The 12,177-nt window shown below is 34.2% G+C and overlaps 1 protein-coding gene across 1 annotated transcript in view; it reads left to right on the top strand.

The window, feature by feature from the left end:
- The window catches only part of LOC143228390 (cyclic nucleotide-gated channel cone photoreceptor subunit alpha-like), an 85,195-nt gene that overhangs the window by 59,913 nt on the left and 13,105 nt on the right, over positions 1–12,177 (top strand). The window contains exons 3-5 of the mRNA XM_076459654.1: positions 3,005–3,045; positions 5,578–5,722; positions 9,859–9,924. Of these exons, the coding sequence (XP_076315769.1) occupies positions 3,005–3,045; positions 5,578–5,722; positions 9,859–9,924 (252 nt within the window). The remainder of the gene's footprint in view (positions 1–3,004; positions 3,046–5,577; positions 5,723–9,858; positions 9,925–12,177) is intronic.

The following is a 12,177-nucleotide window of genomic DNA, read 5'->3' as shown; positions in this document are numbered from 1 at the left end:
GTTGTTTAGAACAAGGCTACACAATGGGCTACCCGTGTTTAGTACACCACGGGTATCGAAACCCAATTTTTAGCATTATAAGCCTTCAGACTTACTGCTGAGCCACCGAGAGAAAATTACATGAATGTATTGTTTGAGCTGTTTTACCTTCGCAATATTTCTTTAGTCGCTATGTATGTTCTAATTCTAATGGTTAGATCAAAAAACGTGTCAGTAATCAGTTTTTATCTGGAATACTTATCTGGCTTATGTGTAGTAAACACAAGTGTGAATACTACTGTCCTTCTGTTAAAGAACAGCTTCTCGCCTTTCATTCTCATGTTACGCAAGTTTTGAATGTCTTATTACTACAAACATCAAAGCTGTTGATCTCTCAAGCCTAAATAGTGTTAACTCCTCGATTAATTCGAACAGTCCTGCAATACGGCATTAATTCACAACAATTAAACGTGTAGCTCCAGAGATTTTCCACCTTCCCTTATATATGTTTCATTGGAATATTATTCTTATGGAAAAGCTTATCTATTAAGTTTTGTCAAATTACTCTGCACATTTTTACTGTAGAAATAATGTCTACGGTTTCAGTATTTTGGGAAGCTAGAGTTGTTACTTTGAAGCTTCAGTGTAAAATTACTTTTTTGCTCTTTCAACTAAACTTACTGGAAAAATGTCAGACATGATTAATGTGCCATTTTGAGATATATACCCGTGAAAAATATGGATTATCAGTTTTTCTTGTTTATTTCGGATATGAATTCTCACCAGCCTTTGTATGGCATTCAACTAACCATGCTTTTATTGTTAATTTTATATAATCGTGGTTTTAGTCAACCATGAAGGAAGTTCTCAGATGTCAGTAGTAATTTTCCTCACGTGCACAGTGGTATACGAAACTAGTTCTCAGTCATACTGCTTTTCTTCAGTAAAAGCCTTGAATCTCCGAAGAGTTAACACCTTCTTGAAATAGGAAGACAAGGCAGATTTTTTGGTAAATTATTTTAAGAAGTGTCATAACATATTAGAAAACAAACCAAAGTAATACATCAATGGTATTACAAAAGTAGCTAAATACCATTTTGAGTTTGTCAACGGTTATAATGTTATTACGTTTTCACAGCACACTTCTGTGTTTTGTACTTTTAAGTTAAAACATTTATTTTGTACACCCTTCTAAAGAATATTTAATTTCAGTGGCTTAAACATTGTAGCCTAGGAAAGGTTTGAAGGGTTTTCTTTTCCAATGCTTGAAACTGTTGCATTCACATTGTTATGGTAATCACTGTAAAGGCTTCAAGGTAGAGAACGAAACGTCGTTTAACTCAAAACAACAACAATCATGAAAACTTACCAGCCATCCTATAAACTAAATATATATTTCCTACTAATCTATGATTTCTTTTAATTGAAAGTAATTTGTGCGTTTTCGACAGAAGTAAATAGATGAGGTTTGGATTTCGTTATTTTAGCAGATTTTTTGTAAAATTTCGTTTGAGTAGATTATTTTAGAACCAACTAATGGTTTAGTTTATCTTAAGTTATTCTGGGCTGCTTTGTGTTTAATACAATGACGGCTAAGTTTACCATTCAACACTTTGAAACGTTAGAGCAATTGACTATCAAGTAATTAACAGAAACTTACGATAGTGGGTGTTATTTACAATACGTTTACAATGCTTCGAAGTTACAAAGAAAAATGTCACGACCCATTTGAGAACTTAGCTTTTCAGTTTATTATATATGCTTTTAAATATGATGTAGGCCCGCCATGGCCAGGTGGGTTTAGGCGTTCGACTCGTAATCCGAGGGTCGCGGGTTCGAATTCCCGTCGCGCCAAACATGCTCGCCCTTTCAGCCGTGAGGCGTTATAATATGACGGTCAATCCCACTATTCGTTGTTAAAAGAGTATCCCAAGAGTTGGCGGTGAGTGGTGATGACTAGTTCCTTTCCCTCTAATCTTACACTGCTAAATTATGGACGGCTAGCACAGGAAGTCCTGGTGTAGCTTTGCGCGAAATTCCAAAACAAACAATTCATGAACCAAAGGCACATAATAACGTTCTTAACTTCCCTTCCAAGGAAACGCATTACATCTTGTTTACAAATGTTCTGAATATAATTGTATTATATCTTGTGTGTTCAGTGATGTCGAGAAAACCCACTTGTAGAGATATATTTATGTAAAAACGGCTCGTTTGGGTTGGGAAAATATTTTATGTAGAAGAACGAACAACGTTTCGACCTTCTTCGGTCATCGTCAGGTTCACAAAGAAAGAAAGAGGTAACTTTTACATCTTGGAAGGTCGAAACGTTGTTCGCTCTTCTATGTAAAATATTTTATCAACCCAAACGAGCCGTTTTTGCATATATATATCTTGTGTGTTGGTTGACTTTTGTTTAAAATATTTGTATGCTATGAACACGTATAACGTTTTAAAGTAAGTACATATTAAAACACAGGGCGAGTGGCGACTGTAAGACTAAACCAAAACGTTACTAAACTAGTATCTTGTCAAACACAACCCCCAGTGGCACAGCGGTATGTCTACGGACTCACACCGCTAAAAATCGGGGTTTGATACCCGTGATAGGCAAAGCACTGATGACCCAGTGTGTAGCTTTGGGCTTAATTCCAAACAAACAAATACTAAAAACAACACATATTTTGAACATAATAGTTATTTCCTCCACATAAACTACTGTACCTTTTCTCTTAAAATAGACTCTTACCAAAACAAATAAATATCCTTAAAATTAAAACATAATTCATGTAACAACATGAAGCTCGTAGAGCAGCCACGAAATCTATTTTAATTCACATAGTGATTTTGTGAATTTTCCCCTCAAACTTCTCCGATAGCTTTGGTACAATTAAAACCAAATTTAGCATGAAAACATTAATGCGAATGAATGAAAGCTTTGGGCTATAATTGAATACATACGTAAACTAATTTCTATTTAACTAAGTCTAATACGTTTTGTTTTGTTTTTTTTTCTGTTCTGTAGCCACGTCGTTTACCCCCAATTTTGGAAACGAGCTTCAAAACGTAAGTATTTAGGCCTTGCAACTCATCTTTGATGTCGATTCCTAGACTTTTTCATAAATAATAATTGCTATTTGAATATAGCGTTCAAATAGCATTATTTTGCGTAGTATGTAGTAAAACAACTCGTTTTTTCCTTCTGTGCAACTATAAGTAGAACAGTACCAACTGTGTTACGCTTGCATGATTTTGGAATTTCGTTAATTTTCAATTCGAAATAAAATTTGTTTTTTTTTTTTCGAAAATGACTATAATAAATTGTTTTAATGTTATTTTAAAATACCTATACTTTTCTTCAGAAATATGTATCTCGTTGATTGTTCAGCGTTAAGACTGAGGGGTATTAATACCTGTAGTAGGCACATCACAGATAGACAAAATTGTAGCTTTCCGCTTTAAAAAAAACAGAATCAAACAAGTTAGCTAACATATGTTAATTAATCACTAAGTGTAAATTTTACTGTAAAAGTCAATACTAAACCAACTGAATTTTATGCTTACTATAGCATTCTCAATTGCACAGAGTTTCGTTAATTCGATAGATCGCGTTGAACCTGAAAGGGTCCGACAAAAAATGTATCCCCAAGAAATAGTCAATTATCATCCTCTACTGAGATTTAAACAAAGGAAGAAAATGAACATATGTAAAACACAGTGAAAGCATCTTTATTCAATAAACACATAACACTTAAATTCCAAACATTTGTTGTTGTTGTTTTACCGGAAAGAGCTCTCATTGAAATAGAAGGCCAGCGTAACCTGTTAAGAATTTCTCTAAGCCTGTTCTATTCAGATAAACCATAGCATTATATGCACGAAAAATAATGACATTCTCTTTAGGAACATTGGATAAACGTCCATTTCCACATATCATCTCCTACTTTATAGAAATCTCACGAGAAAGCATATGAACTAAGACGTATGGTATATTAATTTGGTAAAGATATTTCATGTTTTTGTGTTTTATGTCTTGTAACTCTCACACTGTATGTTGTTTAATGTGGTAAAGATATTTCATGTTTTTGTGTTTTATGTCTGGTAACTCTCACACTGTATGTTGTTTAATGTGGTAAAGATATTTTCATGTTTTTTTTGTTTTATGTCTTGTAACTCTTACACTGTATGTTGTTTAATGTGGTAAAGACATTTCATGTTTTTGTGTTTTATATCTTGTAACTCTCACACTGTATGTTGTTTAATGTGGTAAAGATATTTCATGTTTTTGTGTTTTATGTCTTGTAACTCTCACACTGTATGTTGTTTAATGTGGTAAAGATATTTTCATGTATTTTGTTTTATGTCTTGTAACTCTTACACTGTATGTTGTTTGATGTGGTAAAGATATTTCATGTTTTTTTTATGTCTTGTTACTCTCACACTGTATGTTGTTTAGTGTGGTAAAGATATTTTCATGTTTTTTGTGTTTTATGTCTTGTGACTTTCACACTGCATGTTGTTTAAAATGATAGAGATATTTTCACGTTTTTGTGTTTTATGTCTGATTACTCTTATACTATATGTTGTTTAATGTGGTAAAGATATCTCACAAGGATTATTCTACCTCTGTTATTTACACTGACCGTTTTTTGTTTGTGTAATACACTGTTAACAAAGTTGTTTGAATTTGATATTAAAATATTGAGTCATTTTCTATACAAACAAAGACAACATCTAAATTCTTTTTGTTGGTTGCCTTGTGCATGTTAAGCACGTGAGTTTTCACAGTGTTTTACTTAAGATAGTAATTTTTAGAAACTAAGAATAATTTACACAGGGGTGTGAATTACTTTACCGATGTAACACTGCTTACTGGTTTTCTTTTACTTTTATATTTGTGGTTTTTAGAAGTATAACATCTATAGAAATTTAATAGGATTATTTGAGAAATTTCATGAGTCCTAGTGGCTTTATATCGAACAAAACGATAACAATATTAATTTTACACTATTACCTCAAAATATTAACATGTTCACTAAGGTTGGAAGTTGTTACTGTCCGCTTTCATTCAGTAAAACAATTAGCTTCTATGTATGTTAATCTATTTCAAACTCTTTTATTTATAAATATATTTAATCTTCAAAATACGCGAATGATTTATTTATAAAGAGTGTTTTTTGCGAGTTCACACACACGAAACGTTTCACGACGAGAAGTGTTTTCATACTTTCTCAGACATCAATATGTTCCTCTTAGAAAGTGTTTTTCTCATTTTTTATAACTTACACGTCATCTTTTAGCATAGTATACGTATTTCTATTAAAAACTTGAAGAGCTTCCTTTGAAGTATCCTTCATTAAATGTACTCTTTATTCTTTCAAGTGTTTTAATCGATATTTTTGGTTCACCAACCTTTTCTATTGGAAGTGTTTACCAGTTTCAAATGCACAAACAAGTTTATTTTATATTATTGTTTTACGCCATTGCATGAAATTTCTCTATATCCTATGTAAATCTTTTTCATTGTGAATGTGCTTGTAAACCACCTTCATAAAAGTTAGAGATAAATGTATGTGCATGCACACCTTGCTCAAGTAGCGGGTCAATCTCCAATGACCACCGTCCGACCTCTGTCCAAGGCCCATCAGGAGTACTGTCCGAGGGATCTCCAAACATATCTCCAAGATCAAGTCCTTCCAAGTCCCGGATGCGGTTTGCTACTCAGATGTCAGTCGCTGCTCGAGTAAGTTGGTTATTTATTGAAACTTTTTAATTCGAGTGTGTTCCACTAACGTTACTTGTAACTTCATAACAATTCATACAAATACGTTACATTGAACACTCAGTAAGGTCCTATTCTTGGACAGTTTCATATTGATCTATGAACTTCGCTTTGCATCAGACGTCGTAGGACAACTATATTTTTATTCAAAGTAGATACGTTTGAAAACCACACAAAAATAGCTGACAGTGGAACTTGACAAGTTGAATCGGTATTGGCTGCATTCCTCAGTTCGTGTGTGTAAGATGCAGATTCTATTCCAATATGTAAAGGAGTCACTTATTAAACCATTTTTAAAGTATAGAGATTTATCTGTAGCAGCGACTTACTCTACTAGCATATGTTAAACATTTTATTTCAAAATACCATAAACGAGGAAGGTACTTTTAATAATATTATAAACATATTCCAAATATAAATTGAACCTAATACACTAAAAATAATAGATGAGAGTTGTTGTCGTTGTTTTTGTTTTCTCTAGAAAAACTGTTAAAGATGTTTATTGTAGCTGTCTGACTCATTTTTAAATATGCTTCAAATTTGTTCAATCGATCAACAGATTAGGGTCACATATTTCAAAAACGTTTAGAAAAACCTCGAACATTAATTACTGCAAAGATATATTCTTGATAACTTCTTGAACTACACGCCTTAAAAATCAGTGCAAATTAATTCAGTACTTTATATCTTAAGCAGGCCCGAGCTACTGCTGTCTTTTGAGGCCCCTGACTACGGATTTACAACGCTAAAATCAGAGGTTCGATTCCTCAATGTAGACTTGTCAAATAGCCCGATGTGGCTTTGCTATAAAAAAACACACACACGCAATTTATTAAAAAACAATTATAACTCCTGAACGTAATATAAGACAGTCATTAATACAAAAGAAAACTAAAATATAATTTGAATATATGATTTGTAGTTCTAATCTAAGAGTGCGTGTGTGTGTCAAAGTTTGGTCTAATAACAATGTTTGGGAGACACATAAAAACATGCCCTCGAAACTTGACAGGGTCAAAAAAAAAATCTCGTACCTCTGCAAAATTAGTCACTACACCCATGGTTGTAGATCTCAAACTATTTTATATATTTACAAAACATACATTAGACCTCTAATAGAATATGGAGCCATGGTAGCATGCAACATTAACAAGAATCAATTATTACGATTACAGAGACTCCAAAATCGAGTTATACGACTCGCACACCACCTACCACTCTACACACCAGCTGAATATGTTCAGAAACACACTAAAGTCTTGCCAATTTCCGAACGATTCATTAAACTAGCTACCAAATACTATAAAAAATCCACTCATTGTAACGCACTCACTTCTGACTTCAAAAACATAGCAGCTACTCTCAAATCCTGGTGTAAATATTTATCTCCATATAACTTTATCCTCAGTCAGTCTAACACAACGTAACTCTTGTTTCTCTTTTTTACTAACGTATCCTGTTGTTTTCAGTCTCATTTCAGGTCTAATCTACCTTCCAAGACCAGCTCATCTCAAGGGCACTAGGCGGGCATCATTCGGTCCCGTCTAGTGAAAGTGGGTTTTCTCGGGGTACTCCCATTTCCCCCACACCTAAATCTTAGGCATTGGATCTATAGATCCCTGCCAGGGCACATTTATCCATCGATCCATGCCCGGCCCTGAAATGGCCCGTTTGGGTATTGTTCATGTTTTATCCGGCTTGCTTCTCGTCTTCTCTTCTCATCTCCTTTTCGGTTTGGGTTCTCCTTGCCTTCGCTTTGCTGCCTACCACGCCTACCAGACCAGACTAGCATTTATACAAATAAAATCACATCCATCAATCTGTTTATCCCCATCATCTATTCACTTAGTTATTCTCTCAATTTCTACCATGTGCGGGGTTGAAGAAGGACTGTTTAGTCTTCGAGCACCCCTGGAGATTAATGTTTCGCAAGAAACATTTATCTTACACCTAAAAACCTGCCGAAATTTTGTGTGTAACAGGGTCAAAGAGTTTTCCTAGCCCTTCTTTCAATTGGCACTGATCATCCGTATGCAGAGAAAGCAAAACTTTTAAAAGCCACATGGTAGAAAATCTCATCAGATCGTATAGAACTGATACAGTTTCCGCAAACGCGTCTCTGAAAAGCTTGAAGTTAGGAAAACACCAGCTGTAAAATAATTTATTACATAAAACAAGTACCTAAAACATTGTTTTAAATCACGGTAACTACACAACTGTCGCTGCTTTGTTAGCATTGCACGTCCATATGTTGAGGGCACTTGAGTCGCAATAGTCGGGTCGTGGGTTCGAATCCCTTTCCTCCATTGGAACGTTACAATGTTTCAGTCAATCCCATTATGGTATTAGAGTAGTATAATAGATATTCCGGTTGCAAGCAGAATAACTTTATCTGGCATTTTTCTTATGTGCGTTTAAAGATTCGCATTGTTATCATATTAGAAAGAGATATCTAATGTTAAACATGATCAAATAAAGATCCTATCTGAAGTGTTGCCAAGTTTCCAATTTCAGTGATAATAAATCAAAACTGCTTAACATACAGCAGCTTTCTGTCTGTTGTGTGTGTAATGTGCTACGATACGAAGTTGTTATTAGTATATTACTAGTAGTATAATGTATTATCATACATGTTTGATTTATTCTTGTAATTAACTATCTGAAATGTGTGTGCGAGAGTTGCAGATTTGCCTTGCTGAAGTGTGGGTGTTTTTTTTGTTGTTGTTTTTCATTTAAAAGGCTGTATCTGGATGGGTGGTGGTGACTAGCATTCTTATCTGTAGTTTATCGCTTCTAAATTAAGAACGACTGCACTGTCTGTTCTCGAGTAGTTTTGGGCTAATTTCAATAAAAATCAAAGTCTGCGAATGTTTTATTTTTCACGTACTTCTAAATTAGTCCATTGTGAATTTTCATCAAGGCGTATGCAACAGATGAAAATATATTAACATATAAAGTTGCACGATGGACGCATAAATTTCGTGAAGTATGTAAGACAGTAGTAACTGGTTTGTTTGTTTGTTTTGAATTTCGCGCAAAGTTACACGAAAGCTATCTGCGCTAGCCTTCCCAATTTAGCAGTGTAAGACTAGAGGAAAAAGAGCTAGTCATCACCACCCACCGCCACCTCTTGGACCACTCTTTTACCAACGAATAGTGGGATTGACCGTTATATTATAACGCCCTCACGGCTGAAAGGGTGAGCATGTTTGGTGTAACGGGTATTCGAACCCGCGATCTTCGGATTACGAATTGAGTGCCTTAACCACCTGGCCATGCCGGGCAGTAGAAACTGGTAACACACATTTGTTGTGACATAAATAAAGAGCACTGAGATTTACTGTATTGCAAAAAAAATATTTAACATAGTAATATATGAATAAACGCACGTAAACAGTTTATTTTTGAGTTTCCGATGTAGTTTTAAGCTATTTCCATTTTAAAATAGTATTTTCGAAAGATATGCATGCATAATTTCAGTGTGTAATAGGTTGTTAACGTTTTGAAATACGTCAAATTGCAATTTGTAACTGTTCTTTCAATTGAAACCTCGTTCCAAAACGGAAATGTTTTGTTATTAGCTTTTCACTGCTGTAAATTAGATCATCGATGCATTGTGCCATCTGGCGAATATTAATTTTGCTGTCATAGTAACTCTTCTTAGTGTATTAGGCTTATACAGTTTAAGCAAAATAAGTCAGGATTGAGCCCTTATCGGAAACTAACGAATAAACCTTTATTTTTATATTCCTGTGGTTGCTGTTTTAGAAAATATCTAAACCAGTCGAACACAACATGATTTAGAGAAATGGTTCGAAATAGCTTCCAAGAAGAAGTAAAGAGAAATAAATGTATTTTGCGATTTTATTTCAGAAATAAAATAATATTTCTAGTTAAAACGAATACGTAATTGTAGAAATGACATAAACTGCAATTATTAAACGCCTCTCCAATGATTAAGCGGTACGACTGAAGACTTATAACACTGAAAACTATGGCTTATCGGTAAAACTACGACATTGTGTCGTAGTGCAGTTAAAATAGTGGGATAAATGAAAATGTTAATAACCTAGATTTTGTTTTTTACTATTTAATAGGAGGACGAAACACAACCACCATATTTTGTTTTTCATCCGGATGGTAATGCCATTTTCTATTGGACGGTAAGTTATTATTACTACTATTTTACTGTTCAACTTACTACAGTTTCATTAATTTTAAATTTACAACTATCTCTTCATAAAGAGCTTCTTCAGCTGGAGATGCATTGCCACACTGTAGAAACACGTATTATACTGTGAATTAATGTTAACTTTTGATGAAAGCAAGTTGTCTACATATATCACGACTAGAAATTCGCACAGCCAATTCAATTTGTTTGTTTTGTTTTGAATTTCGCGCAAAGCTACACCAGAACTATCTGCGCTAGCAGTCCTTAATTTAGCAGCGTAAGACTAGAGGAAAGGCAGCTAGTCATCACCACCTACCGCCAACCCTTGGGCTACTCTTATACCAACGAATAGTGGGATTGACGGTGACATTATAACGCCCCCACGACTAAAAGGGCGAGCATGTTTGGTGTGACGGGGATTAGAGCCTGGGACCTTTGGATTACGAATCGAGCGCCTTAACCACCTTGGCCAGTGCAATTTGTTCTGACATGTAAAGATTAGAATGTATTGTTTCGGCAGTTAGATGCTCTCACTGTCGGCCATATTTCTGACCGTAATTCTAATAATATCACACAAGATTCGGCTTACTAAAGAAGTTTGAGCTACTCGTAAATTCGTATAATAATATAAGAACCTAAAACAGTCAGGAATATACATATATATAGCAATAAAGTATACCATGTATTGTAACCAATACTATTAGAGAAAATAAAAATGAAGAAAAAATATAGTTTAAATTATTTAAAGAGCATATAAACACTAATAGTTTTATTAATAGCATTATTATTGATTGTTTCTTTAAGGTATAGTTAATCTTATATATAATTAAGAAAGACATCAGATTTAAAAATGATAAAAAGAAGGGTGTCTTCTCTTGCACAATGTAGAATAATGTTAAGGCTGTTTCATAACATTAAGCCAATGATGTCATGCAGTTGCACAACACAGATACATCTTAAAACTGCTTTATAGCATTGAATCAATGATGTTATTGTTGCTGCACAACTCATACATGTTAAAACTGGTTTATAGCATTGAGCCAATGATATCACTGTTGTTGCACAACACAGATTCATGTTAAAACTGCTTTATGGCATCGAACCAATGATCTTATTGTTGTTGCACAACAAAGATGAACGTTAAAACTGTTTTATATCATTACACCAATGATGTTGTTGCTGTTGCACAACAAATATGAATGTTACAACTGCTTTATAGCATTGAATCAATTATGTAATTTCTGTTGCATAACAAAGATGAATGTTACAACTGCTTTATAGCATTGAATCAATGATGTAATTTCTGTTGCACAACACAGATGAATGTTAAAACTGCTTTATAGCATTGAACCAATGATGTTATTGTTGTGCAAGATCAAAGTGACGAGACACGTAATTATGGCCAATGATGAAACATTATAAGCAAAATAAAGAGATTCGGATTCGTTTTGGAAACGACGGAAACCAAGTAATAGTAATTAACAGTTGTTGTTTTGAATTAAGCACAAAGCTACACAATGGGCTATCTGTGCTCTGCCCACCACGGGTATCGAAATCCGGGTTTTAGCTTTGTAAGTCCGCAGACATACCGCTGAGCCACTTGGGGGGATAGCAATTACCAGTGAATGAATACCGGAAATTACCGAATTTATAAATTCCTTGAGCAACCAAATGTAAAAGACAAAATACCTATGTAAACGATGAACTGAATGTAACTACTGCATCACAAAATTTGTAAGTAGATGAAACTAATCAGACCGAGTTTACTAATTTTAATCGCAAAATGGAAACTGCAATAGAAAAATAACAAATGAAATGATAGAGAGAGTGAAACCTGGCGAAACCAGTGAGATAACGTATAACCAAAATATATAAGAAAGATTAATGTGATGCGTCAGAAATAAAATCCGGTGGTTTAGTGTTTAACTAGTCCTTAACCATCCAATAGATTAGAAGTGATAGTTGGTTTTGTTGTTGTTCTTGATGATTTTCGTGCAAAGCTACTCGAGAGCTATCTACGATATCTGTCTGTAATTTTAAAGAGCTAACTACAGGAAAAACAGCGGATGACCAACTCTTGGACTACTCTTTACCACTGAATAATTAGATTGACATCACATTATAACGTTCCCAAGATGGGGACCAAATTATTGGTGATAGGTTTAGATCCCACGATCTGCAGATTGTTATTAGTAGCTATGATGAAATAGTATATACTTAACAAAACGTAAGAATCACGGCTTTA

The sequence above is a fragment of the Tachypleus tridentatus genome, chromosome 10, assembly GCF_004210375.1.
Source record: "Tachypleus tridentatus isolate NWPU-2018 chromosome 10, ASM421037v1, whole genome shotgun sequence".
In the NCBI taxonomy this organism is placed as follows: Eukaryota; Metazoa; Arthropoda; class Merostomata; order Xiphosura; family Limulidae; genus Tachypleus; species Tachypleus tridentatus.
Note: the sequence above shows the minus strand (reverse complement) of the source record. Positions and strands in the feature narration are given on the sequence as shown.